The sequence below is a fragment of the Gallus gallus genome, chromosome 6 (assembly GCF_016699485.2).
Source record: "Gallus gallus isolate bGalGal1 chromosome 6, bGalGal1.mat.broiler.GRCg7b, whole genome shotgun sequence".
NCBI lineage: Eukaryota > Metazoa > Chordata > Aves > Galliformes > Phasianidae > Gallus > Gallus gallus.
In genome coordinates this window covers 1,062,398-1,084,389 of record NC_052537.1, presented here as the reverse complement: position 1 = coordinate 1,084,389, position 21,992 = coordinate 1,062,398, and the positions used below count along the sequence as shown (strand labels likewise).

At 51.0% G+C, this 21,992-nt stretch overlaps 1 protein-coding gene, 1 long non-coding RNA gene and 1 pseudogene across 7 annotated transcripts in view; 2 read left to right on the top strand and 1 right to left on the bottom strand.

Annotated features, from left to right (window-relative positions):
• Positions 1 to 21,992, top strand: part of LOC777017 — a 515,269-nt gene that overhangs the window by 144,778 nt on the left and 348,499 nt on the right. The gene's annotated exons all lie outside the window — the stretch shown is intronic.
• On the top strand, positions 1,848 to 5,332 carry LOC124418393. Its single transcript, XM_046943207.1, has one exon. It carries the CDS (start codon positions 3,549 to 3,551, stop codon positions 4,605 to 4,607), a length of 1,059 nt encoding a protein of 352 aa, XP_046799163.1. The 5' UTR covers positions 1,848 to 3,548; the 3' UTR covers positions 4,608 to 5,332.
• On the bottom strand, positions 5,962 to 15,985 carry LOC107049652 (annotated as a pseudogene).

Genomic DNA, 21,992 nt, shown 5'->3' with positions numbered 1-21,992 from the left:
GCTAGGCATAGCACAGCAAAAGAGAGCAAAGCAAAAGAAGGCAAAGAATGACAAAAGCAACCTTGCAGGAATGGAGGAATCTGTCCAGAGCTGTGCCCCTGCTTGCCACAGGAGCTGCGCGGGAGGAGAAGAACGTGGGCCAAAAGGTAAGAGGAGCTCCTTTGGGTTCTGGGCTTGAAGCAAAGCTGAGAAGCCATGCCCGGGAGGAGGTGTGGGTAGCTACAGGCCACCTTGCTATCTCCCCAAGAGATGAGGTGCGTGGGCTAGGCACCGGGCAGGAGTGCTGGCCAGAAGCAAGCATCTCTGGAGGAAGGCAAAGGGCGGAGGAGGTTCAAGGGTAGCTACCGGGCATGGCCTTGCTCAGCAAGGGGAGGAAAAGCCTGAAGGGCACGAGAAGGGGATAGAGAAGGGCAGGCAGTAGGCGTGAAGCTGCGAGCAGAGTAGAGAGCAACTTGGCAGAGCAGCAAGCAGAGTAGGCAAGTGTTGAGGTTTGGCGAGAGTAGCAGCAAAAGCCCAGAGCATCAAGAAGCAGGAAGTGAGGAGAAGGTAAGTGAAGGGCAGGCAAGGTAATGGGAGGCAAAGGCAAGGGGAAAGGGGGGGGGTAAGGGAGAAAGAAGGGATGGGGATGGGGAGGGGATGGGTGAAGAGCAGAGCGGAGGGAAGGGCTGAGGGGAGGGCTGAAGGCAAACCTATGATGAAAAAGAAAAGAAAAAATAAGAACAAAAAATATGAAAAAAAGAGAAAAAAAGAAAAGAAAAATAAGAAAAAGAGAAAAAATGAAAAGAAAAAAAGAAAAAAATGAACAAAAAAGAGTAAAAAGAGAAAAAAAATGAAAAAAGAGAAAAAAGAGAAAAGAAAAAAAAAGAAAAAAGATAAAGAAAAGAGAAAAGAAAAAAAGAAAATAGAAATAAAAAAGAAGACAGAAAAATATGAAAAAAAGAAGAAAGAAAAAAAGAAAAGAAAAAAATAGTAGATGAAAAAAGAAAAAACAAAAGGAAAAACGAATAATGACAAGAGAAGAAAGGTAAAGAGAAAAGAAGAAAAAAGCCAAGTCAAAAAGTAAAGAATAACTCGAAGGAAGGAGTGGATGGCAAGAAATACAGAGAAAGCAGTGCATAGCACAGCAGAGCAAAGCAAGGCAAAATAGCAGCCAAAGCCACGAGAATCAAGAAGTCAGTGAAGAGCAGGAAAGGTAAGTTTCCCTTAAAGCAAGGGGGAATGGTAGTGGAAGGGAGAAAAGAGAGGGGAGGGGAGGGGAAGTGAAGGAGTGGGGGGAGAGGGGGAGGAGCAGTGGGGAAAGCGGTGGGGCTAGAGGGGGGTGAGGGGGGCAAGAGGGGGGAGGGAGGAGGGGTGGAGAGGGGGGGGAGTAAGTGGGGGCGTGGGTGGACGGGGGGGGGGAGAGGGTGGGAAGGAAAAATTGGAGGTAGGGTGAGGGAAGGGGGAGGGTTGAAGGGAAAATAATGAAACAAAGGAAAAAAGAGAATCACAAGTAAAAAGCAATGCATGTAAGTACAGAGCAAGCAAGTAGGAAAGCTAGGCATAGCACAGCAAAAGAGAGCAAAGCAAAAGAAGGCAAAGAATGACAAAAAGCAACCTTGCAGGAATGGAGGAATCTGTCCAGAGCTGTGCCCCTGCTTGCCACAGGAGCTGCGCGGGAGGAGAAGAACGTGGGCCAAAAGGTAAGAGGAGCTCCTTTGGGTTCTGGGCTTGAAGCAAAGCTGAGAAGCCATGCCCGGGAGGAGGTGTGGGTAGCTACAGGCCACCTTGCTATCTCCCCAAGAGATGAGGTGCGTGGGCTAGGCACCGGGCAGGAGTGCTGGCCAGAAGCAAGCATCTCTGTGGAGGAAGGCAAAGGGCGGAGGAGGTTAGGGACTGGGAAGGGTTTTTTAAAAATAACAAAAAAATTGTGAAATGAAGTAAGAAATGAGCTAAATAATGCTAGTAAGTATACAGAATGGATTGCAACGAATTTCATCAACGCAAATATGAAATTTTACTGTGTAGGAGTGTGTGCATGCCTCTGACTGATTAGTGATCCTGGGATGGAAGAGAGAATTTTGCCAGTTTTAGGGGAATTGATATTTTAGCTGTAGCCATGGAGAGCTTGTTTTGTGGAGAGAGCTGACCTGGTTGTTCATCTTGTTTGTGCAAAGATTTGTTTTGCTTGCAGGTGTTCCACTTTGGCTTTGTATGACACAGTGGACGAGAGGGGACGGCGTTCAGTGGAACAAACGCTGCAGACCCTGGGGAGAATCAAAGCAGGAGAGAGGAAACGTGCCCTTTGCAGCAGGGGCCGTTGTGCTGGCATTGCCCATCGCATCCACTGCTGCTGTGGTCCTTTCTTTCCTTTGGGCAGTTTGCTGTCTCTCACGGGGTTGTCTACAATAGGTGTTTGTTTGTGTATCCGTGTGAGGCTGTTGAATAAAATTCCTACCTCTGTGTTCTGCTCTGGGTGCGTGGTTTTCTTGCCTCTGCTCCTGAGGCATCCTGACTGTCGGATCCAAACGTACCCTGGGACAGACAGACAGACAGCCAGCCAAGGCAGGCAGGTGCTGCGATGCCAACCGGCCCGCCAGCCAAGGCTGGCAGGCACGTGTGTGTGTGTTTGTGGGTGTGCGCAAGGGTGGGGTTGCACATGTTTTGTGTACACGTGGGTGCACAAGGGGAGGGGTTACACAGCTGTGAGTAAGCACATGGAGAGTGTAAGGATGGAGTTGCACACGTGTGTGTGCAAGGGTTAACAAACTGGTGGGGTTGCACAGGTGCGTGCATTCACAGGGCTGTGCAAAGTGTTGGGGTTGCACATGTGGGTGAGTGCGCAAGGGCGGGGTGGTACAGGTTTGTGCATGCAAGTCGTGAGTGCAAGGAAGGGTTGCACACGTGCCTGTACGCAGGGGTGTGCAAAGGGGTGGGGATGCACAAGTGTGTGCATAGAAGTGGTTTTGGGCAAGGATGGGCTTGCAGATGTGTGCGTGCACGTGGGTGTGTGCAAGGGTCGATTTAGACGTGTGTGTGCACGGTTGTGCAAAGGGGTGGGAGTGCGCAGGTGCGTATGAGCATGTGGGAAGTGTGTGAACAAGGTGGCACATGTGTGTGTTTGCCCAGGGGAGCTCAAAAGTGTGGGGTTGCACACGTGCATGTGTAATCGGATGTCTTCTTCAAGATATTTGCCCATGCATGTGCAAAGGAATGGGGTTGCATATGCTTGTGAAAGCAAACGAGGGTGCGCAAAGGGGTCTGGCTGGTGCACATGGGTGTCTGTGCATGGAGGTAGACAGAAGGTTGCATACATGTACGTGTGCACAGTGCTATGCAAATGGATGGGGTTACACAAGTGTGTGCATGCACGTGTTTGTGTGCAAGGAGGGACTTGCATGTGTGCGTGCTCAGGGGTGTGCAAAGAGGTGGGGCTGCACACGTGCACACACAGCTAGATGTTTCCAGGATGGTATTTGCATGTGAGTGTGCAAAAGGGTTGCGTTGCACACGTGTCTGCATTTACATGTATGTCTGCATAATCATGGTTAGGAGCATCGGGGTCTTTGCACATGGCTGCATGGTTTTGCATACCTTTGCATGCGTACGGATGGTGTGTGCACACGGGTGTGCAAGGATGTGCTTGCATGTGTGTGACTGCACAGGCACGTGTGGGAGTACATCTTTGCACTTGTGTGTATGGTTCTGCACACATGCGCATTCATATGCGTGTGCAAGGCTGTGCTTGCACGTCTGCATGCAAATGGAGGCATGCAAGGTGCTGTTTGCGAGTGAGCGTGCAAAGGTGGCCCATGTGGGTGTGCGTTCATATGTGTGTGCAAATATGGGCGTGCACAGCTATGTGCAGAGGGATGCGGTTGCAATGTCTGCACATGGGTTTGTGCAAGGGCAGGGTCGCACAGCTTGACCACAAATACGCCATAGGGTTGAACCGCACGTGTTCATGCACGCATGTGGCTGTTTGCACACAGGAGTGCAAAGGATGTGCATGTGTGTGCAAAGGTAGGCTTGAAATGTGTGCGTACAGATCGCTGTGCTTGAACATGGATGTGTCATTTTGCACACGTGTGTACATGCATGTAGATGTATGTGTGCTCATGGATGTCAGCAAAGGTGTTCTTGCACATGTGTGCACGTGTTTGCCTGTGGGTGTGTGCAGGTGTGTGGATACACGTGCGTGTGCACGTACAGGGGTGTGTGCATGTCAGTGCTTGCTTTTTCACACGCGTGTGCGTGCACAGGGGTGCACCAGCACTGCCCCAGAAGAGTTTTCTGGGGGAGGCAGAACTCACACGAGACTGCTGGAGAGCACAGGGCCGGGAAGTACAGCTCTGCAGCACTGCGCGCTGCACAGCAGCCTGCAGGACGGCACGGAGCACCGCTGCGTCGGGGTGTTGGGACGCGGGGATGAGGCACTGCACAGAACACACGCTCACACACACAGTCGGCCAAAGCGAGCGTTTAAGCACTGCAGTGCACAGCTACCGATCCGCCAAGAGGTCCCAAAAGGACCATCAGCCAGCACAGCTCGGATTGGCTGTAAGGGGAGGGACTGGTTGGCTCAGGGCCTTGCGGGCATCCCCATGGAGGCAGCGGTGTCCTCTGCCTGAGTTACCTCACCCTGCTGCCCTCCTGACATGTCTGTATGCCCTGAGCCGGATCACGCACTCTACGCGTGGCCAGCGCGTGAATGCACAGTGCAGCGCAGGGGGGGCAGCCAATCCACAGCTCGTTGCTGGTGCCTCCTCACTGTTACCAAAACACAACAGCGGCCCTGTTGCCGAGTTCCTTCATCACTGCAGTGTGATTTCTGTGCACTGTACGGTTTGTTCTGCATCTTTCGATAGTTGCAGTTTCAGTCCGGTTACTGCATATCTGCAGCCGTGCTCGTGACACCGAAGTTCAGTTCAGTTCAGTTCAGGCAGTAGGTTGGAAGGTTCCCCTCGGGCAGTCGCACAGTCCGTACACAGCCGCTCAAACCAGGAGAACAGCATCAGCTCGTTTTTGGAGAGGGATGGGTGGGGCCGGAGGCGGTGCCCCTGGAACACTGCCACCACCCGTGCAGGGCCCGGCGAGAAGCCCAGGTTGTGTCCACTGCCCACTCACTCACTGCTGGGGGATTGCCGGCACAGGGGACACCTGGGACCGGGACTGAGGCGGTGACCCGTGGCAGTGCTGCTCTGGATGAGGCGGTCGGTGTGGAGACGGCCATTGAAGTTCCACAGAGGCTGCAGGTGATGTTGTGGCAGACGGTGGGCACAGTGACAGCCAGCGTGTCCACAGGGCTGACAGTCACGCTGAGGCTGAAGTCTGCGACAAGGAGGATGGTGTCACCTTTGTGAGCCAAGCACGTGGCCCGGTGCGTGTCCCTCCCTCCTTCCTCGTTCTCCATCCCTCCCCCTATCCATCCCTCTCTACTTCCACGTTGTCCATCCGTCCTCTTCTCCATCCCTCCTTTCACCTCCCACCTCCCTCCCACTCCCACCTCCCAGTGTGAGTATGTGTGGTGACTGAAGCCTTTATTCTTTTTCTTTGCTCAGGAGTTGGGTAACGAGCTGGGCCTTCCAAAGGCAAGGATTTGGACTCTTCTTTTTCAGACTATTTTAGCTCCTGTGATTCTGAAATGGTAGAAAGTACAAAGAGCATGCCAGCAGGACAGAAATGCAAGCAAATGAGTGCAGAATCTGTTTCCTGTGTTTCTGATTCAGTTTTGCTATCTCACTTAGCATTTTCAAATGTAACTACCTATCTAGAGTTCATGATAATCCTATACAAGTAAAAATAAAATGCATTAATTATTAAATTTGAAAGCATTCAAAGCAGAAATCTGTTTTCACTATTCCGGTTCCACTGCAGTTATTATCAACGTTCTGCAGATTCTGAAATGTTTTGCTGTACAATGCATATATACATATATACATACATATATATATATACATATATATATACATATACAAATGTATATTCAGCAATGCTGAAGCCAAATGTATTGTGAAGTGCCTCACCTTCATTATAATTTGTATTTCTGAGTCAAAAAAATATATATACAGAAAAACGCAACACAAAATTCAGTAAGAAGCAGAGGCAAATTTGCTCTCAAAGGTCACATTCTGGACTCTCCTGTTGCCTTCAATGGCCTCAACAACAGGCAATTTAGAAACTCCCTTTATACCCTGCTTTATGACTTCCATTCACCGTGGGTCAAAGCGGCTACGTGTAAGCAAAAATGCAACTTTCATTACAGACTTTCAAAAAAGTTGTTTAAATCCGATTGAGCTTCAGTTCCAAAATAAAATTGCACGGGAATCAAGGAAACGAACTGTAGTGAAGTTTTCCTTCTGGGTCAGATTAAAACAGCAGACTGAAGGTCTTGTAATTTGAATGCTCCATCTCAAAAGCGTGCTGAGATAAGAATATCCGTAATCCGTATTCATGTGGTTCATTTTAGCCAGGAACTCCAAACTGCATGTCCAAAAATCCACCAGCTGTGTCTGACAGCGATTCAATAAGAAAATAATGATCACAGAGGGACCATTTAAGGCCCTGAAGTAAAGCCATTTCTGAGATGTGATATGTCTGTCTCTTTACCTGATCATAACAACAGGAAAATAAAACAAAAAAATAATACAGCGTTATTTTTTTCTCTGTATTTGAAAGGTGATCCAAAGTTTTTGTTCTCCTAAAAACAATCTTCTTCAAGACAAGGCTCTGGGCAGCCTGGTCCGTCGGTTGGTGACCCTGCACATAGCAGGGGGTTGGAACTGGACGATCTTTGAGGTCCTTCTCAACCCAGGCCATTCCATGCTTCTAACACCAACACAGAGCTACCTCCAAACCGGCAGCGTGCGACTGCTTGGAGACTGACTGTGCCAGTCGGCCAGACCTACAGGAGGAACCATTGGACAGTGCTGAGGATTCCTGGGTTCATCCGACAGAAGCAGTATTGTGAGACAAGGCGACCGTAAGGCAGGATATGCAGTAACTGCTACTGACCAGGTAATCGAACAACCATTGCCTGTGGGGACTTGGCTCAGAAGGCTGCAATAACTGCCTTGACAAGAGCCTTAAATACATGGTCAGATGCTAAACATGCTTTTGGGGTGGAACACGCTCATAGTGCCATCTGGAAAGAGCAAGGATTGCTCACACACAACGAAAACATTCAGTATGATGTACGCCTACCAAAGAGCATGGCTATTATACTCTGTAAAGGACATCAGAAAGGTAGCACTGTACGGGAAACTGGAGATAAGATGGCGGATCAGGTGGCAGAACAGGCAGTTGAAGAAGGCTTTAATTCCAGACGGTAAACTTAAAATCTCGGAACCTGAGTCAGAACCTGTAAAATATCCTACGGAGGATAGGAATCTAATTAGTGGTTTAGAAGGGAAGAGAGCAAGCTGACAGATGGGTTCACGCCCAGATGGACACATTGTTGTGCCCGTTAGTATTGTATGGAAATTGGTTCTAAGGGAAGATAAGAAAACATACTGCGGGAACAGAGACTACCAAGTACAATCCTAGTACCAGGAACAGGGTACAAGTGGGCCTACTGGGAAAGGGAACCTGCCAGGGCAACAATGGCAAATTGATTTCTCAGAACTCCCAAGAAAAGGCGGGGGGGCGGGGGGGCATATTGCTGTATGTTGGTCCTGATAGCTTTTTAGGGTGGCTGGAGGCATTCCCTCGTAGGACTAATAAGGCATGTGAGGTAAGTATTGTTGCAGGAGGTTATTCCAAGATGCCGGGGAACTACTTGGTCTGCCAAGGAAAGTGCACCGTCAAAAGTTAAACTCATCGAGACAAGATGAGCTGGTTACTAATTTGCTTTATCTCAATGGACGCGGGAGGTGTTCTGGCCTGGGAAGAGAGCTCCTTTTACAGTGTAATTAGTAACTGTGCTAAGACTTCAAACTTCTCTGACTGCTGGATCTGCACATGACTACCAAAGGCAGGGATGGACGTACCATGCTTTGGGGTCCCGTCACTAAATTGACCTGCTCAGCACAAACATAAAAGCGGTCAGAGGGAGCCCATTTGCTTAGGGGCAGGTGAGGAAGCTGCTGCTAACAGCACTATTATTTTAGGACCAAAATTCAACCTTGTATTTGGAGCACATAATGGGATGACCCACCTTGTAAGTAGATGCATGAATGACTCCACATATTCCCCCTTATCCTATCCTTATCCTAATGCATATGTAAGCAGCTTGTTCTTTAAGTATGTGCCTTGCTTGCCCTCTGGTATGCAGGCTAGGTGGGAATACCCCCTCTGCATCCAGCGTGTGTGCAGCGCTGATTAAACATACCTGCTTTATAACTACTCTGTGGTTATAGAGTTTGATTTCTGCACATCAGTTGGAGATAGAAGTTGGGAGCTTGGGGAGGATGGGGAAGGAGGATTCCTTGGGAATACAGCTGGTGAGGGATGGAGTTGGATTTCAGCACCAAACCAGTAAGTACTTTTGGCCCAATGGGACACACAGCATTGTAGAACGATCCATCCCAGATGGGAACAAGGCCACAAGGCACCATCTTCACAGCTGATCAGAGAGGAGTCTAGGATGGTTTGGGGTTGGGACAGTTACCCTGAGAACTGCTGTTACCCCACTGACATCACAGCAATGAAGGGGAGGGGCAAGGAGGGGGCCCTCCCTCTGCCCCGCTTTACCTCATTATCTTCCTTCCCACCTTAAACAGGGCATCCAACTGAGGGGTTTGGGACCCCTCCCTGCCCCACTGGACCCCGTAAACCTGGTAGGTGGGCAACGGACCTCACTGACCCATTCTACTCCATAGAGCCCAATCCCTCCTGTAAGAAGGGGACCCATACGGCAAGGACTTCTCTCACCCCACATCCCACTAAAAGGGGGCAACAGACCACCATACCCAAGATCCATCCTGCACCACAGACCCCATCACCCCATCCCAAATGGACAGAGGATCCAGGGATCCAGCACTCCCCATGCCAGAGCCATGGAACTGAGCCTCCTCCAAAGGTTCTGGGTTCTGTAGCAGCCAAGAGAGTGGCTCCAGCCAATGGGACGTGGGTTCTGTACCCCCAGGGCCACCCCCACTGGTCCCCATGGAGGGAGTGGGGCCTGGGGGCACACTGGTCTTTGAGGCAGAAATCATATTTTCCTGTTGATCTCTCCACCCACCTGTATTTACATCCACCCTTTCATCCAACAATCGTTCCGTCCATCCAATGATCCTTCAATCCGTTTTTCCATCCATCCATCCATCCATCCATCCGTCCGTCCGTCCGTCCGTCCATCCATCCATCCATCCATCCATCCAACCAACAGTTCTCTCCTCTGTTGATCCCTCTCTCCATCTATTTCTCTCTCCAGCTCTCCCTCTGCACAATTCCAAGCAGCCTCCCCCCGTTACCCACCACAACCTCCTCTGGAGCTTTGGGGGATCTCCCCATAGCAGTGCCTTCAGGCATTTCCTTGCAACCCTGCAAGTGCTGATTTTCTGGTCCCTCTCCCTCACATCACCCCATCCCTGTGATCAAAAGCCCTCACCATTCTTAGGTTAAAGCCTCCCTTGTGAAGCTGCCATCCTACTGATGAAAATATCCTCACCTCCCTTAGGGAGGTGGGTCCCATCCCTTCCAAGCAGACACCAATCTGCAAATAGGTCCTGCAGACACAAACCCAAGGCCCTGCCACCAGCACCAGTCCTGCAGCCAAGGACTGGCACGCACCACCAGTGCCCTCCTTTCACACCTGTCCCACAGCACCACCTGGGCCCCCACACCCTGGACTACCAGCCTGAGAGCTCTGCAGTTGCTTTTGATGCAGTATTACCTGTGCCCACCTTTCTTCCTGGTCGCCTCGCACAGTGAACCACACGAGGTGTAAGGTTGGGTGGACTGCATTCATCACTTGGAGGCATCTCAGCCTCCTCACCAGCACTGAGGTCGGTGGAGCTGCGGTGGAGCTGTGAGCCCTTCTGTGGGGCAGGAGCGTCCTCTGCTGCCAGGATTCTCCAGCTTCAGTCCGTCACCAGATGCAAGGCTATGCCACGGGGCTGCAGCGAGCCTGCAGCTCAGAACAGCCCCGAGCACTGCAGAGACAAGCAGGCAGTCTGTGATGCCTTCAGAGCGTTATTCTCCAACAGTTACAAACACCTGCAAAAGCAAACAAGAACCACACTGTGCAGTGATAAGAATGCACAGCTTAGCAGACAGGAGCGTAGGGCTTAGGAGAAAGCTCTATTTCAGAGGTTGGTAGGGAATTTCACATCACACAAAGGCACCAACCAAAAGCAGAGTTTCTAACAGCAGTGTTATCCAGGAGTCCCAGCAGACGGTGCTGGCACATTTGGTATGTGACCCCATAACAAGGCAGCTTAGGATGAGGCATCAGGCAGTGCTGACGACACGCTTTATGGACAGGTCATGCTTTAATAGGTGCCGTTCCAATGGCAGCAATTAATTGAGAGCAAAGGCTTGACACACAAACCTGATGATTTACACTCCCACCAGTCAAGGCAGACAGACCAAGACTATGAGGCTGACCTGTAACCAGGCTTGGGACGCAGCCTTGAGAAAGGGGGAATGCTGACAGCGAATGGGAGCTGACTGACTAGAAGGGCTACAAATATTCTTGGGAACAAGTTGGCTGGGCTGGTTAGCAGGGCTTTAAACTAGAGATGGTGGGGGAAGGGGATGTACTGGGTGACAGAGAAGACCACAGGAATGCTTTCACCTTGGGAGGTGGTAAGGGAAAAGCCCAGTCTTGCCCTGGAGGTTTTAGGGAGGGCTCCTCTGATAAGGCAATGAGGCCAATAGCCAAGCTGAAGTGCCTCTATACCAATGCACACAGCATGGGAAATAAACAGGAGGAGCTAGAAGCCGTGGTGCAATTGGGAAAGTATGATCTAATTGCTATCATGGAAACATGGTGGGATGAATCCCACAATTGGAATCTCCTGATTGAGGACTACAGGCTTGTCAGAAGGGATAGACAGGGTATGAGGGGTGACCGGAGTTGCTCTCTATGTTAGGAAGTGGATAGATTGTGAAGAACTGTGTCTGAGGAACAGCCACGATCAGGTCGAGAGCTTGTGGGTGAAAATCAAGGATCGGTCCAGCAAAGGGCATCTAGTGGCTGGGGTCTGCTACAGGCCATCAGATCAGGAGGAGGCTGTGGACAAGGCCTTCTTGCTTCAGCTGCAGGAGGTGTCGCGCTCGCGGGCTCTTGTCCTGATGGGGGATTTCAACCACCCAGATATCTGCTGGGATAGTGGCATGGCAGGTGGCAGACAATCTGGGAGATTCCTGGAGTCTGTTGAGGACAGCTTCCTGGTCCGGGTAATAGATGGACCAACCCGAGGTGAAGCCTTACTGGACTGGGTGCTCATTAATGAAGAGGAGAGCATTAGAGAGGTTAAGACTGGAGGCAGCCTGGGCTGCAGTGACCAGGCCTTGGTAGAATTTGTGATCGTGAAGAATGCGGGCCTGGCAAAAAGCAGAGCTAGGACCCTGTGCTTTAGGAGAGCAAACTTCCGGCTGCTCAAGGAACTGCTGGATGGGATCCGCTGGGAAACGGTCCTTAAGGGCATGGGTACAGAACAGAGCTGGCAGCTCTTGAAGGACACCCTTCTGAGAGCACAATGGCTCTCCATCATCCAGCAGAAGTCAAGCAGGGGAGGCAGGTGATGGTCGTGGCTGTGTAAGGACCTGCAGCTTAAACTGAGAGAAAAGGGGGAACTGTACAGAAGGTGGAAGCAGGGTTGTGTATCCTGGGAGGAATACAGGGCTGTTGTCCGTGTGTGTAGAGACAGGATTACGAAAGCCAAGGAGCAGATGGAGCTGAACTTGTCAAGGGATGTGAAAGATAACAAGAAGGGGTTCTACAGGTACATAGGCAGGAAGAGACAGGCCAAGGAAAGTGCTCCCCCTCTGATGAAAGGCAATGGGGAGCTGGCTTCCCCAGACATAGAAAATGCTGAGGTACTCAATGAGCGCTTTGCCTCAGTCTTCACGGGTGGTCAGGCTTCCCACATCCGCCAGGACCACAAGCCTCTAGGTGAGGGTGTGGGGAGTGGTTTCTGTCCCACTGTAACGGTGGAACTGTGTTCTGGGCTGCATTAAAAAAGGGGTGGCCAGCAGGGAGAGGGAGGTGATTGTGCCCCTCTACTCAGCTCTTGTGAGGCCCCATCTGGAAGTACTGAGACCAGGCCTGGGGCCCCCAGCACAGGAAGGATGTGGAGCTCTTGGAGCGGGTCCAGAGGAGGGCCACTGAGATGATCAGAGAGCTGGAGCACCTCTCTTATGAAGAAAAGTTGAGGGAACTAGGCTTACTTAGTTTGGAGAAGAGATGGCTCCGGGGAGATCTCATTGTGGCCTTCCAGTACTTGAAGCGAGCATATAAACAGGGGGGAGGTTTATGTTTACATAACCCCTGTTTACAAGGGTGGATAGTGATAGGACAAGGGGGAATGGTTTTAAACTGAGACAGGCGAGGTTTAGGTTGGATATCAGGAAGAAGTTTTTCACCCAGAGGGTGGTGACACACTGGAACAGGTTGCCCAAGGAGGTTGTGGATGCCCCATCCCTGGAGGCATTCAAGGCCAGGCTGGATGTGGCTCTAGGCAGCCTGGTCTGCTGGTTGGCGACCCTGCACATAACAGGGGGTTGAAACTCGATGATCGTTATGGTCCTTTTCAACCCAGGCCATTCTACGATTCTATGATAGCGCAGCTGAAGTCCCTTCTGCAGTCACTGGGGCAGCTTTCCCAACTCCAGACCTACAGGCAACATACACACAAAGTGCAGCACGGCTGTTTGTGCTCCACACTCAGAGAGCAAGTTGTCAAGTTAGAGCTTTGCAAGGACCATGGAGGTGCGGCACTGATGGACATGGTTAGTGGGCATGGTGGGAATGGGCTGGGGTTGGATTTGGTGACCCTAGAATCATTTAGGTTGGAAAAGACCACTATGACATCAACACTGATTGTACTTTAGATGGGTTCTTTTGGAGGGGTTTCATTATCTTCCAAAAGCTGAAGCCAGGCTGCATTCTCTCCATATAATGACAAAGTTAATTCCTCCCTCTGCAAATTTCTACATTCTGCATCCAAATTTGCTTCATTTGACAGGATTTACTGGTAAATGCAGAAGAGAAGGACAGCTTGCAAGGAAATAACAAAGCCAAAATAGATTTGGTTAAAGCTAGTAAAACAAGGCTTTTTTTTACTAGGGTAAAACGGAACTGCCATTACCCACCCAGAGAATTAATTAATCAAAATCACTACTCATAGCAATTAATGAGAGAAACAAACAAACAAACAAACAAACAAAAACCTGAGAGAAATCCTTATGATCCCCTCCTTCCCATAACGCGGGACATACCCCAGGAATCCTTCAATCCTCGCTGCCACAGAGCTTCAGCAGAACGTTCCTGTAGTCTCCTGAGCAGTCTCCCTGGGAATACAAAGGTGAATAAATGAGAAGAAAGAAGGGAAAAGTGGGGGACAGAGAGAGGAGCAGGGACAATAAAGAGGAGAGCAGAGAAGGAGAGGAGAGAAAAGATCGAGCAGAACAAAGAAAAAAGGGAAGAGAGGAGCTTGTAACGGGGAAGAACAGAAGAGTGATGAATGAGAGGGGGGAAGAAAGAGGGCAAAACGGAAGAGAGGATACACGTAAGGAGAGCTGATCTAAAAATGGCAAGGGAAAGAAAGAGAGAGCGAGGAGAACAGAGGGAACAGCAGAAGAGGGAAGGGCAGATGCAGGAAGAAGGGAAGGAATGGTGCAGAGAAAAGAGGGAGAAGAGTGCAGAAAAACAGAAAGTAGAAGAGAGGAAGAGAGAAGGCCAGAGCAAACTGACTTACTGAGAAAGGAAAAAAAAAGGAATATGAATAATTTTTAAGTTCTACTGAATCAGAATTCTTCTTAAAACACAGAATTCTTTTGCAGTGCTTGTATTCTTCTAGACAATTTAAGAAGATTCAGGAACATTTTCAGTATGTCTTTGTAATGTCTGCCTAATCTCAGCCACTCTAAAATACCCAACAGGTGTCAAGGGGGGATCATCCCCTTAAAAGCACACAGCAAATCCCACTTTTTGTGTCTAAGATCAACAAGTTTACCTTAATGAAGGAGTAGAGAGACTTCCCATACATAGTCAGGAGCTCTCTTCCGATATCCAGTATATCTATCTTGAAGCGGAACACCACCACTCTGATCAGAGTGTTGCCATCTGTTCCCAGGCCCTAGGAAGCAAAGCAACCACGTACAGCTAACACAGAACCTTCTGGAGAATCACCGACAGACACAAAGGTCTCAGTGCCCGGTCTTGTGCAGGAGCTGTTCTTAGTTAGAGCATTTCTGCCTTAATGGAGCGATCCATTAGCAGCCTGCTCCTGAGTATGACTATTGCCCCGATGTGCAGAAAAGCCTGAGCTTTCCTAGAAAAGCCAGTTTCCTGACTGGCTGCAGCTCCCGTCTCATGATTGCCATGATGCTGCTGACTCGAGCATGAAAATGCGAGAAAGAAGCAAGCAATCTTACTCCACAATCTGTTTACCTTCATGGATTTATACAGTCTTTCAGCAAAGTACGCAGGCTTGTTTCACACACACTTTACTGTAAGGAGAGACAAGAACAAGAGAATTAAGGTCAGAAAAGCAGGAGGTTTTCCACATCGCTGTGCAGCACTTTCACGGTGCAGCTGTTTCTTCTGTCAAGATGCAACTCCAGGCTAGCAAACAGCAGGTGCAGTGCAGGCATCCACAGTCAGTGACACGCTGGGAGCTGACGTCTCTGTGCCTGGTGCACAGCAGTATTTGCGGGAAGGCTTCCATGCCTCCTGACAGCAAACCTCTGCTGCCAAAGCATCCTTTGGCCAAGCACGCTGTACTATAAAGCACAACACCTTCTCACCCAATTGGGTCCTTAAAGCATAGAATCATAGAATGGTTTGGGTTGGAAGGGACCCCTAAGATCATCTTGTTCCAACCCCCCTGCAATCGCCAGGGACACCTCCCTCTACACCAGGGTGCTCCAGGTCCCACCCAGCCTGGCTTTGTGCCCGTAACCAAAGACAAACCATGTCTGAAACGATGTAACAGCCAATCAAGGGAACTCACAGCACCTCTCATCATTTCATTACTTTGTAGACAAGGTTTAAAAGCAGAGCACTCACCCACAGCCAGCAAAGCATCTTCCAGGTCTCCTGACACCTCGGATTTAATGCTGCCTGTTATGTCCTCCTTAGCAATGCCTCCATATACATCAAAAACTAGGAAGAAGAGTCCATGGCAGAACGTCAGAGTGATGCAAAGCACTCGCTTTGCAACAACAAGCTCCTCATGTGCTGCACGAAGGCTGTATGATTCCTGCAGCATTGTCAGCTGAATCAGGACCGTCCCACAGAAGTAATTCATTTTCACTGCTGACGGTCCTGCCAATTGGCCTACCACAGCCGCTACCATTTTCAAGACCTGCTACTTCATGCTGGCAGATGAATGTCTTAGCTCCTCTCCCCCCTGCCCCAATGGCAGTCACACTTCATGATCTCTGCTTTCCATGCTGGAGCAGCAGCAAGTTCTATGTAGGGTTCTGAAGTCCCTTTCAGCCTCAGGAGGGAACAAAACAGCCCAAGTGGAATGGATGCAATGGGGCTCTCTTGAAAACAACTCATATCTCAGAAGAGTTTGCACTTCCTGAACACCTATGAAGCTCCTACAAAAGCATCACGCACAAACAAGGAAGGGAAGAAAAACCCAGGGCACCGCGTGAGTGCGGCTGTTGGTGCCCATCGACGACCCCGAGAAGGTGATCTGCGTGGGGCTGAAGTACCGCGACCGCTGCCTGGAGCAGGACGTCAAGGTGCCCACGGAGCCCCTCATGGTCAGCAAGTTCCCCAGCGCCATTGCCGGGCCCCAGCCACCCGCCCAGAGACCCCGCTCCTCCACCTGCAGGCAGCCGACAGCTCGCCGCTCTCCAGGAAGGCCCGCATGGAGCGGGGCAGGGCGGGCTCGGCCTCGCTGAGGTCCACCACATCCCCGCCCTCCTTCTCCTCTCCTTCTTTCTCCTTCTCCTTCTCCTTCTCCTTCTCCTTCTCCTTCTCCTTCTCCTCATCCTTCTTCTCCTCCCCCTCCTCCTCCAGCCCCAGCCGGGGCCCGGCCGCCCCGGGGCTGTGGAAGCGAAGCAGGCGCATGGCGGCAGGCAGCACCGCGGACAGCCAGGCTGGGGCCATCCGGGACGCGCGCAGTGATGACGCAACGACGGTGCGACGACGGAGGGAAAGGCCCCCGCGCGGAGTGCCCGCCCCCCTCGGCGGACCGACCAATGGGATCGCGGAGCAGGAGGGGCGGCCGCGGACCCGGAGCCGCCATGATGGCGCCGGCGCGATGGTGGAGCTGCGGGGTTCCATGTGGCGAAAGCGGTGCTCCGCCGCCCCACGTCGCCGCCGCCACCTGCCCCGTGCCTCGGGGATGCCGGACGGTCAGGGGAGGGCGGCGCAGGGGCACCGCCGTCGGCCCCGTCCGTCCCCCATCAGAATCCAGTCTGTCCTCCGGAGAGGGAACTGAGCCGTCCTCCATCATTGCAGTGGGGCACTGCTGGGCTGTGAGAAGCGGCGGCTGACCACAAGCAGCGGGACCCGCCCGGCCTCCGGGAGCAGCTCCTGGCTGAGCCGAGCAGCCCCGAAAGAGAGGGACTGATCCCGCGGGTCGAGACGTGTTCAAGCCTGGCAGAGAGTCAGGCGGGCGCCTTCGGTTCTTGCTTGGCTCAAATCGGCAGCAGCGCGTGCTGAGCTCCTGCCCCGCAGGTGGAGTCCCCAACTCCCGTTTTCCTTATCCCGGTCTGTCCCCGTGCGGAGCTCCCGGAGCTGCGTGAAGCCGACACGGAGCCGCTTCGTGTTGGCCCTGAGGAGGGGAGCTGTGAGGGGGGAGCGATTGTTAGGATGGAAACTGGTTGGGAATATGGACATTTCTCTGCTTATTGCTCTTTATGTGAAATGATTAAATGTTCTGCAGCTCCAAAGACCCTCCCACTCCAACCCCCCCTTTCCCTGTGCCCACCTCTGGGTAAGGACGGGGCAGCACCAATGGCAGCGTCATAGGACTGCAACCACCAGCCCCATCCTTCCCCCCCACATCCCCTCCCCTCCTCAGCGCTGCGTGGGAAATGGTTGGGGTAGGATTCTGGGAGAGCTGGGGCGGCTTGGCCTGCAGAAGAGGAGGCTCAGGGGGATCCCAGGCACGGCCATCAGCCCCTGCAGGGAGGTGCAGAGAGGACGGAGCCGGGCTGCACCCAGCGGTGCCCAGCAGCAGGACCAGAGGCACTGGGCACACGCTGCAGCACAGCAGGTTTCCCTGTATGACACCTCTGAGCCCCCACATTGGGTCAGTGTCATTGGCTATTTTTGCCAATGGTCACGATGCAGGAGTTGAGTGCATCCTTGTGACATCCACCGGGCATCCTAAGGCACGAGGTGCTGCTGGCACTCCTGAGGTTTTTAAGGGGCAGCAGGGAGAACCGGAGGGCTCAGGGCAGTAGCTGGGGGCTCTTGGAGGCACTTTGAGGTGCTGCGGGTTCAGAATTGTGTTTTTCCTCCCGTTTCACACAGAAGGTGGCAGTTTGGCTCAGTACCTCGAGGTGGCAGCAGGACCCCCAACAACAGAAACGTCTGCTGCCCAGAGCCCCATGTATGGCTGCGAGAATGATGGAGGGTGTACTAAACGTAGCACATGCACAGGGCTTATGATTACCGTGACACAGGGATGACATATTCGTATAGCCTTTCTATTATATTGCCAGATAGTATTTCAGCGTTAGAGAGATATGAATCGTCGGAGAGTATTCCATCGTAGTTTAAGCCTAAGAGGGCACCATCCTATAACAAAATACAGAGTGAGCCTTAAACGTTGTCATTCAATTTAGTTCCCTAAAGCAAAGCAAAGCAAAACAAACACGCAAACACAGCAGCTCCTCTCCTCCCCCTAAAATAATGGGTGAAAGTCTCCCACCTGCTGCCTTTCACAAATTGCACGGCCGTTTTATGGAAAACAGTCGGTTAAATTGCAAACTAAACTGAACTCCTATTTTCGATAATTATGAGACGTACTGTGAGTCCAGAAGGAAAATCCCTACTGCAGAGACGCACAAAAGCACGGAGCATTTGTGCTGCTCTTCTCAAGAGGAGCATTTCCAAAAGGGGGCACCAGATACATGCTTTTAAACTGCATTCCTACTGCTTTCTTGAGCCTATTTCCCCCTCCTTTCCCCACGACTTCCTCCACAACAGGTACGGACCACCCTAAATGGAAAGTACTCACATTTTGCCTGTCGTATGTTGTGCTTTTCGACACCAAAACCTGCCTTTCCTTTGTGCTGGAATAACCTCCTTTTTATTACAATTGGCCGTGTGACAGGGAGTCATTGCTATTTCACCGCGTTACTGCGTTCACACCCACAGCTGAGCAGCACAGATATGGCTTTACTGTTGGGTTCCTGACTGCTCAGCCAGTTTTGTTCTCCCTGGCTTCTCCCTGACTCAGAAGAGTCATAGGCACGTTAGAGCTTAGAGTTCCTTTTTTTTCCTGTACTGTAGGGCTTGGCCTCCAGTTTTGGCTTTGTTTATATCCCAAGGTATCAGATAGCAAATTAAGTTCAAGGCAGTGATGATGTCCTGCTCGGAAATGGATGTGCTGGATGGCAGAAGAGGATTCTTGGCCAAGTATGGAATCATCTCTGTTCCTTCACAAAGGTAAATTTTTAAAAGGTAAACACACAGAGGTGGATCCTTCAAGGCAGGATGCCTTGAAGGAGGTGACCCTCACTTGACATCAGTCAGGTATTTCAGTGCAGCTGAGATTAAGGAGACATTACAAAGCTCTGAAAATGTTCCTGAATGTTTTTAGTTGTTCAATTGTCTAAAAGAACACAAGCAATGCAAAAAACAAGGAAAGAAAGAAGCAGAACAGCACCAACTGCGTGTCCTGAACAGAATCCAGCTTTAATAGAGATTAAAAATTATTCCCATTCCTTTTTCTTCTTAGTGACTTAATTTGTTCTCACCTTCTCTCTCTGCTCTCTCCACACGCCTTCCCATTTCTTACATGTCCTGTTCTCCTACTGTTGAACTCCTGTCGTCTTTATTTCTCTTCCTTTCTACCTTTGGAATCCCTTCCCTGATGCCCCTTCCCTCCTTTGCCTCTTCTGTCTTTTCTAACTTCACTTCTCTGCTGTCTTCCTCTCCTCTACTTCATTTCTTTTCCATACTCTTCTCTCCCTTTTCTCTGCGCCGTTATTTCTCTTCTTCCTTCTTCTGCACTTCTGTGCTCTGCTGTTCCCTCCTCTCAGTCCTCCCCTGCCCATTACTCCTCTTTTCCTTTTCTCCTCCTCACTCTTGTTTCCCCCTGTTTCTGCTTTACCTCTTCCCACTGATGTGGCGACTCATCTACTCTTAGGTTCTTCTCCCTTAGTATTATCCTCTCCTCTTCTGCTGGGTCATCTTCCCTCTGTCCTTGCTCCTCTTCAGCTGGCTATTAATTCTCCCCGTGACGGCTCCTATTGTGCCATTCTTTCTTCCCCGCATCCTCACTTTTCCTTCGTCTGCGTCTGCACTCCTCTTCCACTGTTCTTTCTTCTGTGTCTCCTCAGTCCTCTTTCTTCGGCATCTGCACTCCTTTTCTCCTGTTCTTTCTTCTCTGTATCCTCACTCCTATTTCTTCTGCCTCTGCTCTCCTCTCTGCTCTTCTTTATTCCCTGTATTCTCACTTATCTATCTTCTGCATCTGTTCCCCTCTCTGCTCTTCTTTATTCCCTGTATTCTCACTTATCTATCTTCTGCATCTGTTCCCCTTCTCCTGTTTTTTCCCCTCTATCCTCACTTCTTTCTTCTGACCGCTCTCCTTTTCTGCTCTTCTTTGCTCCCTGTATCATCTCATCTTCTGCATCTGTACTCTTCTGCTGTTCATTTTTTCCCTGTATCTTTCCCCTCTTCCCACCTCCTGTACTTCTGCCATACCTCTTTTCTCTCTTCTCCTCCTAAGCTCCTCTCTGCTTCTGCTTTTCTGTCTCATCTGTATCCACTCATCGTTTTTTTCAGCTTTTCTTCCCACCCGCTTGTTTTTCTTACCTTCATCCTCTTTTTCTTCTCTTCCTCTTCTGCTCTTGTTTCTTCCCTGTGTCTGTTCTTCTCTCCTTCTGCTCTTATCCTTCCCAGCATCTGTCATAGCTTTATCCTCTCTTCTCCACTTCTGCTCATCTCCTCTTCTGCTGTCTTGCCTGTATCAGATCCTTTCCTCTGTTGCTCTTTTCATCTTCTGCACTTCTTCCTTACCTGTATCCTTCCTTCTTCTCTTCTACTCTTGTTTTACCAACATGCTTTTTCCCCCTCTCCAGCTCTCCAATCTGTTCCTGCTCATCTCTCTTAATTTCATCCTCAGTTCTGCTCTTCTCTCTTACCTGTATCCACTCATCATAGGCCAAGGGAAGAAAGGTGCTTGCAAAGCAAAGGCAGGCAGGTGCTTGCTTAGCAACGGCAGGTAAGGGTGTGCTTGAAAAAGGTCTGACTTGAAGCGAGGGTGCAGAGCAGATTTAACCTCTGCAGGCGTGTATGCCAGAGCATGAAGCATCGTCAATGAGCACGGGGTAGCACCAGCTTGACACAGGGGAAGCTTCCACAGAGCCCCCAGATGGAGTCCCAGGGTGATGAGATGAAGCTGATTTTGGCAGCATTAACGGTGGTTTTCCAGGATCTGTGCCTTCTAGGGCTGGGGGCTGTCACTGGGGTTGCTTTCACAGGACACCCCTCAGCCCACCTCAGGACCCACGGGGAGTCTGTCGGTGACAAATGTGTCACTGAGTGACAGCATCAGGGTGGGAATGCGTGGAGCACAGTGCCCAGGGCAGAGCCAAGCGGCGCTGGGGGGGGTCAGCCCCAAGGAGAAAGCCTCCCCCATGGAAGAAACAGATTGCTTAATGCCGTGGGTGAGATGTTGGAGAACAGCAAATTAATGAGGTTAAAAGGTGCCGCCCGGGTACTGTGGGAACCTCCTCCCACCCTGCAAGTGCTGTCCAAAGCTCTCCAGTGCCCCCTGCTGCTCTTTGCAGTTCCCCACTAAGCTCCCGTTGCCTCCCAGTATTGTCCAGAGTCTCCTTGTGCAAACTCAGTGCCCCCCAGTGCTGCCTGAAGCCACCCCAGTGCTGTATGCGGCCCTCAGTAGCCTCCCAGTGCCCCCCAGTGGACTTCCCAGTGCCTCCAGTAGTGCCCAGTGCCCCCAGTTCAACACACCCACTGCTCAGCACGTGACCGTTGCCTTCCCCAGGAACAAAGCAAGGCAACAGAGACATTGACAGCAGCGATGGTGGTGGAGATGTTCAGACTGGAGGAGCTCTTGGCTCGCTGCAGCCACCCCACCACAACAGCATCCCCAGAGGTGGGCACGGGGACCTGGGGGGGCTTTGGTGCTGCACAAACGACTGCAGGCAGAGGTGTAGGAAAGTGAACGCCAAGCATTTAATAATTGAACGTACAAAACAGCAAATAAATGACAATAGATATTCCCAACCATTTCCCACCCTGACAATTGTTTCTGATCCCACCCCCTAAAATTCCCACCCTCTAATCAATTTCCCACCCCCCAGCTCCCACCCCGCAATCAATTTCTCACCTTCCCCCCCCCCCACCCCCCGCCCTGGCTCCCTCCCACCAATAGTTCCCTCCCTCTGCAAAACACTTCCCAGCCCCCCAAATTCCCACCCCAATAATTCCTTCCTCCAAATTCCAACCATTTCGGAGTGCAACATGATCAGAGTACAATTTCCCACCCAGAATTGCCACCCCACAAAATTCCCTCCCCCTCCCCACATCTCCAATGCCAGCAGTCACAAAGTCCAATCCTTTTTGATGCCAACCATCTCCCACAGCAGCCATTTCTCACCCCAGCAGTTCCCCACCCCCCAAATTCCCACCCCAACAATATCACAGTAGAGCCATTTCATTTCCAACCTCAAAAAGATGCCAGCGC